The sequence below is a fragment of the Dermacentor andersoni genome, chromosome 1 (assembly GCF_023375885.2).
Source record: "Dermacentor andersoni chromosome 1, qqDerAnde1_hic_scaffold, whole genome shotgun sequence".
Taxonomy (NCBI): Eukaryota; Metazoa; Arthropoda; class Arachnida; order Ixodida; family Ixodidae; genus Dermacentor; species Dermacentor andersoni.
The window spans coordinates 46,156,297-46,177,468 of NC_092814.1; the positions used below are offsets into that span (position 1 = coordinate 46,156,297).

The 21,172-nt window shown below is 43.1% G+C and overlaps 1 protein-coding gene across 11 annotated transcripts in view; it reads left to right on the forward strand.

The window, feature by feature from the left end:
• Positions 1–21,172, forward strand: part of LOC126543928 (uncharacterized) — a 43,678-nt gene that overhangs the window by 15,277 nt on the left and 7,229 nt on the right. For 9 of the 11 annotated variants that reach the window (XM_050191081.3, XM_050191082.3, XM_055061431.2 and 6 more), the window contains 3 exons: positions 5,441–5,576; positions 18,813–18,916; positions 19,426–19,556. In XM_050191081.3, the coding sequence (XP_050047038.1) occupies positions 5,441–5,576; positions 18,813–18,916; positions 19,426–19,556 (371 nt within the window). Of the gene's footprint in view, positions 1–5,440; positions 5,577–18,583; positions 18,736–18,812; positions 18,917–19,027; positions 19,312–19,425; positions 19,557–21,172 lie in introns of those variants that run through there. The other 2 variants (XM_072287559.1, XM_050191084.2) reach the window with 2 other exon arrangements.

Genomic DNA, 21,172 nt, shown 5'->3' on the forward strand with positions numbered 1-21,172 from the left:
CTGGTAAGAAAAGAATTTATGATTAGTAGTCATCCTCTATAATCTGTGCAAGAGTATGAATATTAGGCCAATTACCCAGAGGAGACACTGACCATGGTAAATAAATTTACAAAAGGACAAAAAATGGTTTGGAGTGCATATGGCTGGCATTACCAAATCATGACTGGCATCTTACCACTATTCTTTAAAAGTGTGCAATCATTGCATTCTATCGGTACTACCATATTTGGCAGAAACTTGGAGGTTACCAAAGAAATTGTAACCTTAAAAGGACACTAAAGACGTTTGGTAACACTAAGAACGTTTGGTAAGCCAGGAAAAGCGCAAGAACTAAATATGGGTGGCGACGCCTACTTTAGTTCCCGCACCTGGGATCTGTGACGTCTTGGATTTTGATGGCATCTTCTAGGGCCTACTTATTATATAAAGCGGTACAGATTGACTACATTGTGTTATAAAGGAACCAAATATTAAACATGGCAAGTTTCGGGAACCTTTATTCAGCCAACGCGGCCCAAATGCGAAAACATACTTTGGAATCGTACCGTCGCTGGGGTTTCGGCGCGAAATTCAAATACTGATATTTGGACCTTCATTTTCTCATCTAATAATCAAACTATTTTTTTTAAATGACTGCCTGCAGGGTTCTCAAACAATGCTTCATTAGTCTAAACTGATTTATTGTTTCGCTATAGTGTCGTTTTACGAAACAGGAAAACAGTGGTATGAATTAGAAAGCAAATAGGGGTGGCCAATATTCTAGTATATAGTTAAAAAGAAAAAAAAAAGGGAGCTGGGCAGTACAACCAGTGGTCTATTAGAGTGGGCGCCAAGAAAAGGGAAGCGCAGTCAACGGCAGAGAATTGCGTGGTGTGACGAAACGAGAAAATTCAGTCATAGGATGGCGTCGGCTGATGCAAGACAGGGTTAATTGGAGATCACTTGGAGAGGGCTTCATCCTGCAGTGTGCATAAATAGGATAATGATGCTCACACGCACCTCACGCAACTGGTGCCTGTCTAGCCCTCACCACTGTTGCTCTTGCTGCTTCTCAGGCTTGGTTCGGCAGCGCACTCCTGGATAGTCTTCCTGTGTTGCATCCACAGCATTAAATATGCCGGTGCTTGTGACTTTAAAGCTTTTCATAATGTCCGAAGACTCCTCAAGCCACGCACCCAGAATCAGTGCAGCTACACTTCTTTTTTTCCACCTTTTCTTCTTTTCTCTCTCACTCTCTCCCTCCCTCCCAATTTGGGGTGCCAGATAGTTTGATGCCAACTTGGGTTACTGGGTATGTGCTACTTGGAATGTGCTGTCCACAGTGGTGGAAAAGGCCCTTAAGTTTCTCCTATGCTGAGCGGAATCAAACCCACGTTACAAGTTCCTCGACAGCAACCCGACATATTAGCAGGCTGCACCACGAATGCACTGGGTATATGCCACTCTTCAGTGAACCTCATGCCAACTTGGGCCACTGAGTATGTACCACTGAATGTGCAGTAAGCGAGGGAACAATTCTAAGCATTCACAGGCACCGGCGTACTGTGCTTCTTGTCTCTGAGGCCACACGATAACTTCTTGGGAGTTCCACTAGATGAAGCGGCAGTGCCGCTAGAAATAAGCACCAGAGAGGAGCCCGGTTGCCACATTACATGTTTCTCGGTGTTCACACGCATCTGTGTGCCATACATTTTGGAAGCCACTCACAGGTATTGCAGCGGTGGTGCTAGATGGCCCCGAGTGTTCTTGGGGAAGTGAGAAAGAGGAGTTCTGCTGCAGTACACACCTCATACATCACTTGTTTTGACAGTGGCAATACATTGTGTCACTATATTGATTAGTGCTAGTGCATTACTGTCGACAGACATTGAAATGGTTTCTGCCACACTTTTTTGTCTATAAATGCAAGCACTGCACAGAGTTGCTGTAGCTTCCACGGCATTGCACCCCAAGTACTAAAGGGCCCAGCACAAGGTTTTGCCATTGAAAACAAGACAAAGTGTAGCGTGCAGACCATGTAGTGGAAATCAAGTCTGCAAAATATCAAACTTAATGCAAAGCACTAAAACAGCTGAAATTTCAAACAAATGCTTATGCGCCCTTCCTCTCGAAGGAGCCCTGCTTCCAGCCCAATAGTCAAGGTCACACACACGAATACCTTTTCGTAAGATGCACTGCCTGCAACATAGTCTCTTATGGCACGTAACTTCGGTAAATCATCTAAAGCAGGACATGCAATACAGCACGTCCTGCATTGCATGTCCTGCATTGGAATTGAAAGGCATGGAAGGAATGTTGCTTGTAGATGCTAGTCAAGGCTGAGAGGGTTGGCACTGAAGCTATTTTTTGGCAGCATGGCAACGCACCATTTCAGTTCCTTCTGTCTCTTGTAATAACGAACCAGTCTCAAAAATTTTTGCGATAAGACACTCCCTAGATGGCGCCTTACAACTTCCAGGGTATAACTGGAATTTCCAATGAAGGGGCCTTTAAAGGGAGTATAGCTGCATATGTAACCATACTTGTGTAGTCCACTGTCAATGATCACCACTTTCTTGTGTGTGAGACATACGTAGATGTGGCACAACACTACCATTAACATTTTAGTCAAGAATTCGACGGAATAACATCTGGTAAGGTAAAAGCATTGTTAGAAAATGAAGCAGGTCACTGACCAAGGTCAAAATAAACTTTTAATAAAATAAACTTTATTTCTATTTTCACCTTGGTCAGTGACCTGCTTCATTTTCGAACTGCCATTAGCATTTGCTAGGACCCAGCTTCAGTATTGTCTCTGGCAACTGCTTGGAATTGCCGATCTAGAAATAACTGCAGGTTGCAATAAAACTTGTTATAGTCAGTATTGTTCTGCAGTTCACTCACTTTAAAAGAAATATTTGTTGTGTACGGCATTGTTGGTTAGGATTAATTTTGTGTATTGTTTCTAAGACGGGGACTAGAAACCGAAATCAAATCCGGTCAGAACTCAGATAAATTCTAAATAAGGTGATAATCCGAGAGAGTACCTGACATATTCAATGTGAGATATTCTAGGTCTCACTGAAATTGTTCCTATCTTCTCGGTGATATTGCTGTGCCAAGAGTAATTCTTGTCATGAAGGGCTAGTCAAAAGATGAGACTGAAGGCCCTCCATACTACTACTGCTGTCAGTTAAATTGCACTAAACCGCTATCCTCCTCCCCTTTTCCACCTCTTCAGTCGACGGAAGCGGTAGTGCTGCAATGATGTTTCCGGGGGCCTTTCCACCGCTGCGCCCATGGTCGTGTCACCACCACTTTCTCCACGACTGTATTGATGGTCATAAGCACATAAGCTGAATAGTGGTTGTGGTATTGCTTCGATGAAGCTTTTTTGCGCCCTGATGGTGCTAAAGGTGTGCATTGTGTGAGGTAAATTCATGCTACATGTAGGGGATGAATGAACACTACGTGAAAAATTAAGATGATGAGTGGTACGTGCACAGCATTGCAGAAGCATAGAGCAAAACTTATTTTCTCCTTTGGGGCCCAGGGACAGCCTACGAATGTATTCACACTCAAGATACATGGAAGGGTGCGCATTGCTAAAGTTTGCATTAGTTTGCGGCGAGTGCGGAAACAACATTGAAGGCCGCTATGGAAGAATGCAATGCAGAAGCATCCTACTGGAAGTGGCTGCACCGGAAATAGGCAGTTGCGAAACTGGAACTAGGCTGCAGTGGCTCCTCAAAAGTTGGTGCTGCTTAAAGGGCCCCTCACCACGCCCCATAGCAAATTTTGGTTATGTGCTGAAAGTTGTTACATGTTCTCTAGGGAGCAATCTGCTGCAAAAATTTTTCAAATCTGCTCATTAATAGCCAAGATAGAACTATTTCAGTGCCGCGAACCCATGATTTCAGCAGGCTGGCTCCACTGCCAAGCAAGACGCGCTCTCCAGTCGCCCTGTCTAGCCTATGCAAGCGAAATTCCTTCCCTCCGTTCTCCCATACCGGATGTCGAGGATCGCGTGACGCATACGTCACAGACCCCGCCTTCAAATTGTTTTCGGTGCCACACACTTCCGCCGACAGCGTCGCGTGCGAGCTGTTCGTCTTGTTTGCGCAGCACACGATTTTGTGCGCTGTGCACAAGGAAACATGACTAGCGGTATAATTCAGTGCTACACGAATACTGAGGCAGAACAAGTGGATTGCAGAGCGTGATCACGTGCTGGAATACGGTAGAAAATGGCATAGTTTCGGTACCTGCGCACATGACCGCACGATTGTGGGAACAAGCAGAGGAAGGGGAAGTACATCTCTCTTGCGTCGGTGCGAAGGAAAACAAAAAACGTGCAGAGATTCCGTTCGTGTGTTTTATTATTTCTCTAAACTTCAATTCGTCAATTCAAACAACAGATTGCACAGATAACAGATGTTGTCTTCAATAATTCTCGAAGTCACATGTCACCATGAGCGATGTCACACTGTGGACATGATTACGTCACCGTCCGGTTTGGAGCGCAGCTGCCGCGAGTGAAGAGGGAAACAGCGTTCGGATTGAAATTTCAGATCTTTCCATGGCGCGTAGCAATGTAGTACTTTGCAGACACGATTGTTATCGTGCAATGTGTGCTCTGCGCTTGTCAGCTCAAAATGGCCAGACCTGGTGAGGGGCCCTTTAAGAAAAGCATAAGCTGATGAAAGGGCTCTAGATGAGACATGACATGGGACACACTATAGCATAGCTTAATGTTACGACAAATTTCCTCCTGATGTTTAGTTACATGTTAAGGAGGCATTGTACAGTCAAATGCCTTTATGAAGAAGTGCTTGGGGTCTCCGAAATAATTCGTTCTACAAGTCACTTCGTTGTAAGGTCACACACTGCACAGTTTACAGTAGAACCGGGACAGAATTATTCCTTCGTTATACAGATCTTTTCATTGTAGAGGCATTTGACTGGATATTGCAGGTGGGATATAGGCAGTTTGAGTACCATTCCTGTTTAAATAAAGGCTTGAAAAATGAAATGAGGAAAATGGAAATGTGACTAGACAGGGAATCCCCAATGGCAGTGTTGTCATAGCAGCTACATCTGTGTCACCACATCAATCAATGCACACAAAGATATTGCTTTGTCAATGTGTCTTGGACAATGACGTCAGCTTTACTGTGGTTAACACATGGAAACAGCACAACAGAGGCAAGGTTAGCCAGTGAGCCCATATAAAAGGGCTTGGCAGAAAAGGTAGCCAGACGAAGAAAACGAATGTGCCCCATCAAGTTGGTGGAGCCCTCAGGTCCAGTTTCTGAAAAGTGATGTCATGGCCTCTCTCATGTTTGTTTCTTGTTTTCATAATGGGTGACATCTCAGAAAGTTGCTGCTAATATTGAATAAATGGTTTGTGTTGTGTTTCTTGTTGAGTAAAACTTAAAAATTCTTTTCTTTTTCTTTGCAGCTCTCTCGCTTGTCCCAGTGAGCTTGTTGAATACAGTGATCGTGCAGCTGAGTTTCGGAGCCTTAACACAGAAATCTTGGCAATATCCACCGACTCCTACTGCACACACCTTGCCTGGACTAACACCCCTAGAAAGGTAAACTTGATGTCTACATTGAGCTAAAAGACTTTACTTTGTTATAATTACATATCTTATGTTGTGTAGACAGGTTGGCTGGAATGCTAATATGACGGGTGACTGAAAAGTTCTGTGCCCCTACATAATTCCCTACTAAGGCATTACACATGTTCTAGGGGCATTGTAGCACCCTTACTTCAGTTTTAAAAAAAAGTAATCATAATGTTCTCTGTTAGGAAGACCTCAGTGGCATTGATGTCACCGTCCTTTGGTGAAGCATAGACCACCTTGTAATGGCTCTCTTTGTGAATGTCGAAGATGGGATAATCTGGTAAATGCGGTGGTTAAGGACCATGTTTGAACAGCAGCTGTTGATGTTTGGACTATAATGCTATTTGTTGTGATTGAGAACTCCCCTGTTTAGCATTCCTGGCCACTCTTCAAATTTTTTCTCAGAGGCACTTCAAAATTTTCACCTAATACTCCTTGCTGCTGCTTTGATCTCTCTAGAGCTGAACATCACACCCTGGAATTCATAAAAAAGTGTCATTATATTACTTTCCCAACTGGAGGTTGGACTTTTACTTTCTTCGAGATGTGTAATGATACTTGAACTTGGAAACAGCATGAAAGACGAGGACGCAGGAGAGGCACACAACAACCACACGCAGCGCTGACTAACAACTGACTTTATTGAGACGAAGAACATACCTGTAAATATGCTAGAAGAAAGAATGTGAAGATATGGGATGGTCACCCTTACAAGATGCTGTGTACGCATGGGGAAAGCGGGTCTCTTGACAGGTTAGCCAATTAATGCACAATTCCTTTGTCAGATAGTAAAACAGATGGTGCACTCACACATTTTTCATTTAACACTGCAATTCTGTGGGCCTCGGGGATTTTGTGCGTCATTTGGTTTCGGTCTTTTGGCTAAAACGTCACATTCTTCAGTTCAGGGCGGCACCCACACTGCTTACAGTGAATACCTAAATGGCCACTGACGGCTCTAGTTACATTGTAATAGTGCTCTACACGGCTGTTACATTGTAATGATGCATGCTACCATTGCTACTATGTTCCCCCCCCCCCCCCCCCCCTTCAGCCTCATAATGGTGGTCCTGGCACTTTGCCTGGTAAGATGTCAAGCCCGTAGTCCTCCATAAAGAAAGCAACAAAATCCCAATAAAGAAAGGCATCAGGCAGGGAGATACGATCTCTCCAATGCTATTCGCAGCGTGCTTACAGGAGGTATTCAGAGACTTGGATTGGGAAGAATTGGGGATAAAAGTTAATGGAGAATACCTTAGTAACTTGCGATTCGCTGATGATATTGCCTTGCTTAGTAACTCAGGGGACCAATTGCAATGCATGCTCACTGACCTGGAGAGGCAAAGCAGAAGAGTAGGTCTAAAAATTAATCTGCAGAAAACTAAAGTAATGTTTAACAGTCCCGGAAGAGAACAGCAGTTTACGATAGGTAGCGAGGCACTGGAAGTAGTAAGGGAATACATCTACTTAGGGCAGGTAGTGACTGCGGATCCCGATCATGAGACTGAAATCATCAGAAGAATAAGAATGGGCTGGGGTGCGTTTGGCAGGCATTCTCAGATCATGAACAGCAGGTTGCCATTATCCCTCAAGAGAAAAGTGTATAATAGCTGTGTCTTACCAGTACTCACCTACGGGGCAGAAACCTGGAGGCTTACGAAAAGGGTTCTACTTAAATTGAGGACGACGCAACGAGCTATGGAAAGAAGAATGATGGGTGTAACGTTAAGGGATAAGAAAAGAGCAGATTGGGTGAGGGAACAAACGCGAGTTAATGACATCTTAGTTGAAATCAAGAAAAAGAAATGGGCATGGGCAGGACACGTAATGAGGAGGGAAGATAACCGATGGTCATTAAGGGTTACGGACTGGATTCCAAGGGAAGGGAAGCATGGCAGGGGGCGGCAGAAAGTTAGGTGGGCGGATGAGATTAAGAAGTTTGCAGGGACGACATGGCCACAATTAGTACATGACCGGGGTTGTTGGAGAAGTATGGGAGAGGCCTTTGCCCTGCAGTGGGCCTAACCAGGCTGATGATGATGATGATGTCAAGCTAGAGAATTGCCTCTTGTGTCTCACAAAAATCTCCAAATTTCTGAGTGACATGGTGTGCCAAGACTGCTTCTGATCGGGAATTAGATGACATAGGACACATTGCACAGAAGCTCATGTGATATGAAGATAAGTTCTTACAATATAGTCATCTAGCCTTTATGAGATTCCCTACGTTGGTACATACAGTAAAACTTTAGTGATACGAATCTCAAGGGGTAGCATAAAATATTTGTATCACCTGAAATTAGTATCACCAAAAAACAAATGAAATTAGCATGTTAAAGAGCCAGAAACTCATTTTTAGAAATTTATTCACGATGGAAGAAGCCCCGGATGTCCTTCTGGGTTTTCTTCTTTGCCAGGTCCATCAGCGAATTCTGGAAGTTGTATGCAAACTTTACAAAACCGGCTCCGCGAGAACGTTCGATGTTGCACAGTGCGAGTTTCACAAGCGGTGATACGTGAGAGAGACAGCTAGTGCCGAATCGTTTCCACTTCGTACAGTGCATGCAGTTGCTGCTGTCTTATCCCACCTTCTGTCGGCCTCCCCCCGCGCTGCGGACATGGAAACGGTCCGCCTGCCAACCCACCTCGGCGTGCTTGGTGCAGCCTCCTCACCATTTTGCTGCTGGCAGTTGCAGCCATTGTGGCTCTCTCATTCGTACCACCCAAACCGGCGTGGGGTAGCACTTCGGACATCCAAAATGTGGCTTGTAGTATACAGCGTGCTTCAGCATGGGAATTGTACGAATTCGTATCACCCTGAAATTCGTACCAGCTGTGATCAATCACTGAGGTTTCACTGTACATTGTGCATTGACATTAGGCAACAATGCATGATCATATTTAGGAGAGTTGACATTTTTTTGCTGGTCTTGGCAGTTAATGGTCTTGCTGATCTCAAGCCTTCTTCAATATGACTACCACAACTGAGAGTTTGTACCTAATGTTTGTCTATGGCATAGGATGGAGTATTTTTATGTAATTATATAGCATATCTTTGTGCGTTTCATATGGTGATGATATTGAAACTGGAATGGTGTGATTTCTACATTTTAAAGGGCCTCGAAAAGTAAAACTTCCAACCCAGAAATGTGAACACTGCACATGTTAGTAGCAAAAGGTTGCGTATTATTAAAAAGAAATTATCTTTCAATATTCCAGCTGCTCTCTTTCTGTGTTAGACTCGGAACTTTTCAGTCGCCCTTTGCAATTTATCATCTCATATAATAATGCTACAGAAGAGAGTCTGATGAACTTGCCAATTAGAGCTGTGCTTGGGAGCAGAGATAGCTGTACACATTTTAATGGTATAATGAAGTGCAAAATTGCGCATCCATGCGTCTGGCATGCTCTTGTCACCTTCCAAGTCGTAAAAGTTTTCAGGTGCTGACAGAATGTCTAATCAGGTTTTTATCTCTGAAATTATGGTGCAAAGGTGTACCTAAACTTTTTTTTTCTTTTTTTCTTTTTCTTCTTTTGGGTGAATGAAGAATTTAGGCCTTTTTCAGAGAGCAGCACAAAGTGCACTGTATTCAGAGAAAGGGATGTGTGTGGCCCATGAAGCATTCAGCGTGTATATATATAAAAGCTTGCACTGTGGTGACAGTCAAAGGGGGGCTAAAGAAACTCCTTGCACATCATTATTTTAGATGGGCCCTTGCATTTGACTCCCAAAATGTAAACCAACTTTACAATAGCTGGATTTTGTAGATGTCTATTTATACTTTCCCAAGAAAATTGACACTTAAGGGCACCTGTGCTTAACTAATCTTATAGTTTCATCATCTATAGACACTTCACAGCAAGTAGTTCGTGTGACTGAAAGCAGATGGCACCAACAGTCGTTTGGGCACTTAAGGCCATTTGTGTGTAAAAACCAAACCACAGGCCTTGGCAATCAGTTGTGGTTTCTTCTACTGGCTGATCTACAGTAGGATGTGTTTACTGAGCTAAATTTGAGAGTAAACGTGTGCTGGCTAGCAGCTTTGGTGGTTGCACTATAGTGTGAAATTTGTTAGTGTCTGAGAGTGCATTAGCTTTTATTGCATTTTATGCTATCTACACATTGGTTCACTCAAGGCAAATGAACAAGTTTGTCTAGCAGTGCTGGATAGCAAATATTGAGATAGGACTTCAATATTGATGCATTGGACTGTTATTGTTATTGTGCTTATAATGAACAAAGCACGTGGCTTCTACCTAAAAGCTGTGTTTCCAAATGAAAATGAGAAAAATGAACTCTAAAATAGGTACATTCAAGGTCAAGTAATCAAAAGAAGTTGCTAAATTCTTTCTGCCATTATTGACGCATGATACGTACATACTGCTGTAATGCTGTTCAAGTGCATCAGCAGGGTATTACACAGCAGCAGTCTAGGCACTTGGGCAAATTGGTTTGTAATTATTTTTTTGAGTAAGCTATAATAACAGTGAACTAGAAAAAGGAGCGCACAGTGAGTCAAAAATAAAAAAGGGGGTGCAACAGTGCTGTTTTGTGTCCCTCATTTCTGGTTCATTCTCCTCCTGACTAGAATACAGTTTTATCATATGCCAGTGGTTTGGGTAGTTAGGAACGAATGTCTTGCACCTTATAATGTGCTTATGATATACCATTATTGTTGCTGCACATACAAGAATAAACTCCTCCATCACTTTAGGAGTAAGAAAGTCTTCCGGAAAGTAGGATGATGAGTGTGAGAAGGTAAAAGTAAGAGGATGTCTTTCATCATAAAAGGCTGAAATGAGTCTTTAAAGAAATAAACTATTCTTTCAATATGCAATTAAAAAATTGTGCTATGAGGTTGATTAGCAGAAGAAAGACTGAAGGTAAAAGTTGAATTTCTGAAAGAAGAAGTGCAGTTACTGGTGATCTGGACGTGGTGTGATGAAGTCTGAACTTGTTCTCAGCATGCACAAACCGTAATGCCAGGTCTTCGATCCACCACTACAGTAGTGTGTTGCGAGCTGTAGCACTGACAACATTTGCGGGAGGCCTAGAGTGAGCATTTGCAGTGGTGTTGGTGGAGGTACTGCAACACTGCAGAGGCAACTGCCTCTGCAGTGTCCCATAGATCCATGACCACTTACATTCGACATAGGGTTACCAGTAACTCTGGGCTACTACCTGTACCTAGTAGACCACACCCATTCTACACGCTTGTCAGTCAACCATTGCAGTGTTGTGGTTGAACAAATATGAGTTCTATCACCATGGCAGTGCAGACTGTTCTTGAGGAAAAAAACAGAGTGGTGACCTGTACCACCTTGTACCCTACATGCAGACACTTATGCTGCTCCAGAAGCAGTTTGCATGGTCTGTCCTAAAATTTCGTGCAGTATGTTTAAAAAAATTAATTTCACAAACTTTCAAGTGCATCAATGTGTTCACCTTCAAAATACTCTTCATTAGACACTATACACTGGCTCCACCTCTTTTTCTATTGCTGGAAGCACTTTTGAAAGTCCTCTTCTGTTAAGCGCTTCAGCAGCAATGTCATTTCTTTTTGGATTGTCATCACATCACCGAAATACTGCCCCCGTAGCACCAGTTAACATTTGGGGAACAAAAAGGTTGTAGTGGGAGTAGGGAAGGTGTTGCAGCTCAGTTATGGAATTATGTGGCAAAAACTTGTGCACTATAAATGCAGAATGCGCAGCAGCATAATCGTAGTGCAGAATCCAGTGCCCCTCTTTCGACAAATTTGGTCCATGCAGCGCACACAATCTCTCAGGTGGAAGCATGACTGGTCAGTAGTTGACATAAGCAAGAGACATGTAAAAGGTGGAAAAAAGAGCAGCAAGGAGATTGACAGATCCGTTGTCATAACAGGCATGAATTACTGTGCACTAATAGAGATAGAGGTTTTAACGAAGAGAGAAAAGGTCAAGGAGATACTGTAGGCAAATGCTTGATTGCTGTGCATGTACCATATTCACTCACATAATGATCACACTTTTTTGTAAAAAAAAATTGACGCAAAATCAGGGGTGCGATCATTGCGCGGGTTAAATTTCCTGCAAAAAGAAAAAAAAATTTCATCTCGAATTTGCTGCAGGATGACAACAGGTCAACAAATAGGCGGCTACCACTGTATGTAGTGTGGGACACCAAAACAAAAATGGCGGCCGGCGGAGCAAGCCGAACGCGATTTTTTTTCTTCTCGTGAGTGCATTACGTGCATTGAAACAGTTTATTCCGTATCAGTAATGAATAATATCTTTAATATCGGCAACTTTGCTCCAATAACATAGCCATTTCCACTTTGAGGGGACAGAAACAGATGGGCGTGCTTAGCTGCCAGTGACATAGGAACACATGGCGGGCGTGCTGCGGAAACTGCGGCATTTGTCTTCACTACTATCCTAATACGGCACGTTTCCGCTGAGGGTGGGCGAATATCTTGGCTGTGTTACAAGCGTCGGCGTATGAATAGGGTACACTTCTAGCGTATCAGTGTTAACGTGGCTGCTATTATTGCCGCTCGCGATTTGTTGCGCGCCCACGAGGGCAGACGAGAAAAATCGAAAAGTGCCTTTTTCGTTGTTGACCACAACCATTATAAAGCCTACACATAATACAGGCAAGTTTGGTTGTAGCTTTTTTTTGTCATGGAAGTGCGGAAAGTAACGAAAGGAATGAAATGGGGCATCTGCTTAAGAATGTTTGGTGTGTGCAGACCGCTTGGTTTGTCTTGAAGAGTCGTTCGCGTAGCATTCGACAGATGGTAAGCACGATCATTATTAGCTAGACTTTGCACGCAACATATCGCCACGGCAAGTTCGGGGTGCGGTCTATACACGGGAAATAAAAAAAAGCAAATTTTCACAACAAAATTTAGGGGTGTGATCATTACGTGATTGCATTCATTATGCGAGAAAATACGGTATATAATAACTGAGTAGCTCAAGCACGCTAGGTGACTAATTTGTCGCCACGCTGTTTTGAAGGGGATGGCAATAGACATCACCATCATCGCTCTTCAGAACCTTCACATAGAAAACTGCTTTGAAAGTTTTTTTCAGGCACAATTCGTGGTGCGCAATTCTATGGCAGTGAAAAAACGCAATGAACGTGACTTCGATTTTTGACTCATTCTTTCACACTTTGTTTTGGCCTTGGCTCAGCTATTTCTTTTTTTCGCCTTCTTGCTCTGCGACTGGCTTGATGTCGTATTTGTAAAGTTTTGTCACCGAGGACAACCCGTTGCAAGAATTCATCGCTGTCACCTGAAGTTTTCCATTCATTGCAACATTCTTTTAATCATGGCTTTTTTAAAATTTATTTATTACATACTGCAGACCCTTGGGTCCAAGCAGGTGGGTAGTTTTAAAAAACAGTCATAATACAAAAAACGACAGTAGAAAGTGTTTGAAGAAATAACATAGATAATAAAGCACAAAATGTCAACAATGGTATCTGTTTAAAGATTAGTGTAATAAGATATAATACAACTGAGTACAAAACAACGACGGAATCTGTTTATAGATTAGTGCAATAATAGCGCTACAATAATAGATGTGAAATGGTGCAACAGTGATACTTCGGTGTGGTAGGAGAGACTAAGAAGATGTCTGGATTAATTCATTCCAATCTAAGACCGTGCGTGGAAAATAGGAATACTTATAAGTGTCAGTTCTAGCAAAATGAGGTGTTAAAGAGTTAGGCTGATGGTGCCTTGTGGGTCTGGTTAGTAAGGGTGATAGATACGGTGATGGATCTATCACAAGTTAATGGTTAAGAAGTAGTGAAGGGAAGTCGATTCGAAACTGTTTTCGGCGTGTTTTAAGAAGGGGAATGTCATTGTCTATCATTATTTCGGATGGAGAGTCAGTTCGTGAGAATTTGTTATAAATAAACCGGACTGCTTTACTCTGTATTCTTTCAAGACACTTAATGTTTATTTGAGTATACGGGTCTCATACTGCACTGGCGTGTTCTAATTTGGGTCTGATTAAGGAATAACAACATAGAAGTTTAACATTGCTTTATGTTATGTTTCAGAAAGCAGAGCTTTCGAAAGGCAGATGAACAAATATTGCTAACATGTATTTTCCAGGATAAATTAGTTGGTGATGTAACACCTATGTATTTGTAATTGTTGACTTTTTTCAGTGACGACGGGCCAAGTCTGTAAGTAAAAGACAGAGGTGTTTTTTTACGTGTTATAGGGAGGAAAATAGTTTTGTCGCTGTTAACAACAATCCCCCAATCTTTGCACCACTTCATTATGTTATTCAAGTTGTTATTGAGCTCGATCTGATCATCGGAACAAAAAATTTCTTTGAACAAAACACAGTCGTCTGCAAACAGCCGGATTTGCACACCAGGAGTTATTACATTTACAATATCGTTAATATAAACCAAGAAGAGCAGGGGGCCAAGTACACTGCCCTGTGGTACCCCTGACGTGACTGGGAGACTTCCAGAAAGCTTTCCTCCAATGTCAGTTGTTGCTTTCCTGTTAGTCAGGTATGCGGAAATCCAGTTGACATCAGGGATGCCAAGGATTCTAAGCTTTAAAATTAGTTTATCATGCGGGATCTTATCAAAAGCTCTACTAAAGTCAGGCTTTTGCTCAGGAGTCGGCAGTATCAGCATCGTCTTGGTACTAACCTATTTGATATCCAAATTTTCAGTCAAAATCCAGCGGACTGAGAGCTTTCCCGAGCAAAGTTCTTCTGATGTCATTCTAACAGTCATTTGGCCGCCACTGAGCACAACAAAACGCACACAATCTATGTTTTATTTTCGCGTGAGGTGAAGGGCTGTCCTGGGGTGGTATTTTCGAGCAATCACTTTCAGAGATAGTTTCATTTTCATTACATTTTGCATGACTCGGCACTGAACGCGTTCATGTATAAAGCTGACAACATTTCTGGCTCTGTGCCAAGCTCGCTCTCTTTGCACTGTGCCGAAAGGATTGTCGACCATATACTTTGACGCGTGAAACTATCTGAAAGTTATTGCCCGAGAATACTGCCCGAGATCCTGTTTCATCCTTGGGGTTTTCATGGCCTTCCTGAATATGCTAGGCTAGGGTAGCTTGCGTACGATGTTGCAACAGATAATGGAAGCATTTTCAACATGGAATTATTGATTGCACGAGCAACACAATGTATGGTACTGCGGCATGAAATGGACACTATTTATTGGCATGCACAATTGAAAGACCCTCCTTACTTTGCTTTTGCTAGCTTGTCAATTTGTAGCATGGTTGCACTTAAGCATAACTTCACGTCTGCACTGACGTTAAGCAAGTTGTGATACTTGCTTTTCAAGTAAGCAAGTCTTGAAATCGCATGTTCGCATGCATATGTAGTCAAAAACTGTTAACAGCAATCCTATAGCTTTTTTATAGAGCAGGGGAAACATTTCGGTTGTCTTCAGTCAAAATGTTTCGACATCCACAGTGGCAAATTTTTCCTTCACAACAGCATATTCTAGAAGCTCCATCAGCTCATTTTCAGCATCAGCATTTTCATGAGTGAAGCAAGTACATCTGCCTAAAAAGGGGCCACAAGCTATGTGTCTGTAGCAGACTGGGAAGTAACTCATTAGGCACCTGAGTGTGCTCACCTGTGTCATTACTGTCTCTTTGTCAGCTGCGGATATTGTCCCAGTTACTGTGAAGTCACTCATCAACTTAAACGGAGAATATTTACCTCTTCCCACACAACTTGGCCAACCTGGGATGTTTCCGACAGAAGCCCTTCACTTTGTCGCCAGACCATACATTACTCCCAACCCCTTGCATGCTGGGCATAGGTGATTGAGCTGCTCAAACATGTCACACTGATAGGCAAGCTTAGTGAGTAATAAAGGGTTTTTAAAAGGCTCTCACAACCCATTTTCATCCGATAGAAAAATGCTCACACCCTCCCGGAACTCAAAAACCTTGGCCAGCACTTTTCCGCACGGCAGCGAACATACCTCCATGTGTAGGAGTAGGTGCTGGTGTTCTGAACGCAACTTTTCGAAAAGCACTTCGAAAAGGTGACTGGCCTTAGGCCTTGCTTTGATGCAGTTCACAACCTTGACGACATTCTGCGTCATGCTCACTAGCTCTTGCCTCAGTTCCTTTGATGACGATACCTCCCTGTGCAGTGTACAATACATAAATACGACTGAACTGGTCACTTTCTTGACAAGGACGAGTAAATATGCTTATCAGCCAACCATTCTCTAGGTACGATCAGTGCAAACTCGAACAGACAAATACTCACTAAATCCATGTTGAACAACTACAACAGCAAAAAAAGAAACTTTTAAAGGTGTGAAAGAAATACCGTGAAAACCCGCGTTTAATATGAACCCGCATATAGTTTGAGGTGAAATTTTGGGGACGCGAAGTGGGAAAAAAAAGTTTTATCCGCGTATAAAACAAGTTAGGAAAACTCGAGCAAAACATTTAAATTGCACTCTGCACTTCAATCACTGTCTTCCTCAGCTGTGCTCTCTTTGGATAGTTCCTTGTCGGATATATCTTCCCAGAGGTATTCATCCTCTGCAGATTCGACCGCGTTCGAGATGTCGCATCCTTCAATGCGCGATGCACAAGGTCCTCTTTTATGCTGGCCCATACGTCCACAATCCACTTGCACAATGTGGCTGGCAAAGCCCGCTTCAGTCACCCCTTCGGCGTCACTGCAGGCTCACCAGAGCGCATCCAATCTGCGTAACACCACTTGACCGCGTCCTTGAACGGCTTGTTCACACAAACATCTAAAGGCTGCAGCTGAGATGTCATTCCACCCGGGATAACGACGAGTTCAGTGCCGGATTCGGGCAACAGCCTCTTCACTGAGTCGGCCAAATGGCAACGAAATGCGTCCAGAACGAGGATGGACGGGAATAACAGTGTGCCGGGCCGCCAACACCAGGAGGACTTTATCCAGTCAAGCATAAGATTCTCGTTCACCCAGCCTTTCTCATGGCATCTCACGACCACACTTTTTGGCAGCTCCTCACCTTTAGGCACTGTCTTGCACTTGAAGACGACATAGGGCGGGAGCTTGCGTCCGTCTGCCATACACGACAACATGACGGTAACTCGCGTTTTCTCGTTGCCAGTGGACCGGACATAAACATGTTTAGAGCCCTTTTCATGCACGTTGAGGGGCGATGGCATGTCCAGATAAACCGGCGTTTGGTCAGCATTGCTGATTTGCCCTAGCTGGAAGTTCTTAGACTTGCGCAGTGAAATAACGTGGCGCTGGAAAGCCACAAGTAGCTCTTCGAGCAATTCGGGCAGCTTTTGCGAAATCGAAGTTCGGCGGCGTAAGGAAAATCCACCATGGCGCATGTAGCGATAAATTTAGTGCTTGCTTGCTTTGAAGGCGGAGCTCGGTAGCCCTTTTTCTCTTGCAAGCTCCTTAGCTTTTGCCTGCATAAGCTCCACGCTCACAGCCAGATGCGCAGCTCGCTTTTGGCGTACGAACTCCGTCAGGGCGAGTTCGATTTCCGGGAATGTCCCACTCTTCGGGCTGCGAAAGCTTCCTCTCGTTCCGCTGCACACGAAAAGGGCTTCCTTCTGTCGATGCCATACATGAATGCTTCCCTTGTTGACACCAAACTGCCTCCTGGTCGCACTGTTGCTGATGTCCTGTGTGGCTAAAATAACCTTTCTCTTGAAAGCAGCCAAGTACTGTTTTCGTGGTCCGGACATCTTGGTCCAATGCAGAATAAAAAAGATGCATTTCGCGAAGCGTGGTTTGAACATGTGCTGCCAAGGTGCGCACTCAGGAATAAAGAAACGATGCTGTAGTCACGCAGCAATAACGAAACCAAAACTTCTAGCCCAAATTTCTGGTTGAAACTTAGGTGAGTAAACTTCACTGAAAAATGTAATATGCGTGAATGGAAACATTTTATGAAGATTTTACTTTAAGAATGTGTTATTTTTGTAGCCATATCCATGTTTTAGACAAAGCCTCTTGCAACACCAGCCAACACAAGCCTCGCAGACACATATACTGTCATTCCCATGACGGCACAGCACCCCTTAGGAAACTCTTATAGACGGTGGCGCCAGATTTCCCTCTAGGTGTTATAGTGAGAAACTCTATGGGTTTGCAGACCCCTATTTAAGAACCACTGCTTTAAGACATCCTTTCCTTACGCCTTTTGCAACATTTGATTAATTTCTGCACCATTCTTGCTAAATTTCATAAGAAATATGATATTGATCTTTTGTTCCGTCTGTTCGTCAATCTCTATTTCGACGAAGACTAAATATGGTTGCAAAAAAGTTGCACATATAAGATTCTGCCTTGTCATACAGCAGGCTCGTACCAGAGATCAGCTGGGTACTTGCGAGTGGAGAGAGTGGTGCCACTACACCTTGTCCCATTTTTTTTGCTGACTCACTGCATGCACTTTTGGTACATACCTGTGTTCTTGCTAGCACTTTTCTAATGGAAAGTTAAGTGTAGCTGTCGCAAGCCACTGCAAGGCAGGTACATGCAATTGCATGTGTACTGTGCCATATTTTAGCCTTAGTCTTCACCATGGAATGAATTTTCGCTCTGCAGTCTGATGAATGGTTATGGTTGTCAACATTAATAACCATGAAATTAAATACCCTTATTGTCTTTTTTTAAGGAAAAAAAAGTTTTACTTCCAATTTCAGTGTAGCCGTCATTGTATTCCACTCAAATGTCTCGCCTATCTTTTTTCTGAATTGCACAACACAGTGTGGGTCAAACCATTGACCATTTAGGTTTTAGAATAGCAACACAGCTGCAGTGAAATCACCTTTTCCAAAACTGCTGCTTGTTGTTATGTTTTACTTTTAAAATGAGGAGTCTCCTAAACTTTCACACTAGGAAGGTGACAAACTGTTAGTGGGCATGAAACAGTAGTAATGAACTTGAATGCTTCTTCTTTAGCTGGTAACTTCTCTGCGCAATTTCCCCAGGTACAGGAGGAAGAAAGAAACGCCAGAAAATGTGGCATCAAAACCTGGGCAATTTTTGGGCCTTGTTGGGATCCTTTGGAAAAAAACGAAGGTGGAATCATGGGTTTTGAGCCAACTTGGCTTCATTCTGCATATCCCTGACTCTTGCTAAGGTGGGGCAGTGAGTGTGGGAAGGCATTTGATGTGGAACAGTAATTGTTTATCAAGATAGATGCTTGGAATTTTTCAGCTTGGTGGGCTTGGCAAGGTCAATGTCCCCTTGATGTCAGACTTCACGAAGAAGATCTCAAAGGACTACAATGTACTGCTTGAAGATACTGGAACTGCATTGAGGTGGGTCTCTTGTGTGCACATATGTTGAAATAAAATGATTACATTTCAATTATGTAAAGACCTGCAGTCACAAACTTTCTTGGCTATTAACTGTGCCCCACTTAAATGTAGCCACGAGGGTGATCTCCGGCAACTTCTCAAATAAAGAAGGTCCTGTGATAATGGGAACTGGATGCTGGCCTGCAGAATGAGAAATGGATGTCCAACCAACTTGGCCATGGGAGGTTGCCAATAACTGCTGTGAAAAAACTTTTGAGAACCTTCCTGGAAGCATCGCTTAATGTCTGGCAAACTAGAATGGTGATGTTCCTTCCTCAAGTGTGTCTCTCACGCTTAAAAATTTCACGGCCTTGTGAGCCTGCCAGGAAGGCTGTTTATTTCAAGTGCTGTTGAAGGTATTTCTCATTTTACATACCTACCAAATATAGCTTATCTTGGGGCTGCTGTGTTGATAAATTTGACAGCTTATGGAATATTATGTCCATGATTAATATGTGCTTTTCTTGCAGGGCATCTTTTATCATTGACACCAAGGGCATGATTCGTCAGGTTACAATCAATGATGTGAACTTGTACAGATCAGTGGACGAGTCGCTTCGATTATTGAAGGCGCTGCAGTATGTTGAAAAGCATGGTGCAGGTGAGACTGTTTCTTTTTCCTTTTACTTCTTTCTTTTCTTTTGTTTTTCTTTTTCTTTTTGAGCTTTTGGGTGAAGGGCTTAGTTCCTTTGTGCCAGTGTATTTTAGAGGCTGTCAAATTTGCACCTGGTGCTAACTTTGCAGAAAGGATGTGTCTAAGCCTCCTTTAAACTTGCACACAGAGTACTATCATTGACATATTCTCACTCTGCGGGATCGAATCCCGGCCACGACGGCCGCATTTCGATGGGGGCGAAATGCGAAAACACCCGTGGTACTTAGCTTTAGGTGCACGTTAAAGAACCCCAGGTGGTCGAAATTTCCGGAGTCCCCCACTACGGCATGCCTCATAATCAGAAAGTGGTTTTGGCACGTAAAACCCCATAATAATAAAAAAAAGGACATATTCTCACTCTTTTTGTCTTTAATAGGTATCATCCAGTGATAATGGTATGAAGCTCCAATTTATGCAGTGTACAAAAAATAACTAGTTATATCTTCTTATAATTGAACCAGTTCCAAATGTGTGCCGAGTGCAGCATGCTTGGTGCTCAGTGACATGGTGGTCAGAGATGCTGTTCACATGGTATCAAACTTTTGATGCGTGCGCCAGTCTCGGACAGCACTGTGTTGCTAAAGCCATGCAGACATCTCCTATGCCACCAGATCGATCATTTCCACACACCCAATTCTATATTTCCTTGCATTCTATTCTGGATTAGAGGGTTCTTCTATGTTGTTTCTCTGGGTGCGTAGTGTGTCCTCTTCCTTATTTGCCTCTTCTTAGTGGCTTCTCTTGCCCTACTTCAAATGCTTGTTCAGATTTCATCATGTGATGGCCTTTCCTTTGTTTTCTTGGCCAAATTGTTTTCTTGGCCTTTGTGCCATCCTGCTCTAAAATGGCATTTTAGTGAAAAATTGCACCAAGCCTGCACAGAAGAAGCATAAGGGCTGCCTCGCTAGTAATAAGTCGTTATTAAAGTGGGCTATCATCATCATCATGGAGTGAACCAAACGGATATAGTTGATGCCATCGGTCCGCCATTTGCGGTTTTCGCCCTTTTGTTGCATTTCTCTCTGGTGGAGGCTCTAATGTTCTGCCTCTGTGTGATCTTGTTTGTACTGCTTGTGGTGCAGTTCTGTATTCCTTGTACTACTGGGGCGCTGTGGCGCGGAGATCACTCAAGGAGCCTGTTGGATGAAATAGCATCTTCGAATAATGTTCAATTGCACATTGTTTAGCATTATAGTTGGCAGTGCTACATTAGAGATACCTTGTAGTAAGCACACTCAGCCATTGGCTGGGAAGAGAAGGAAGGAAAAGAGGGAAAGACGGGGAGGTTAGCAACAGCTGGCTAATGATTTGCTATTAGTGTGGATCTTCCTTTCAAAAACCCTGCACAATAGGAAGAGCAGATCCCATGGTTGTTTAAACAGATTTCACATGACCCAATGCACAATTATGCAGGAGATACTTTGCATGTTAGGAGTAAAAAAACTTAAAATGTCTTCACTGTAATTTGTTTAGTCGACACGTCCTGTAGGGCACGGTCTTCCTTAGACATCCCTGCTTTGCGATCTTCTTTTTTTATTTTTTGCTTGCTTGAAATGCGGCGA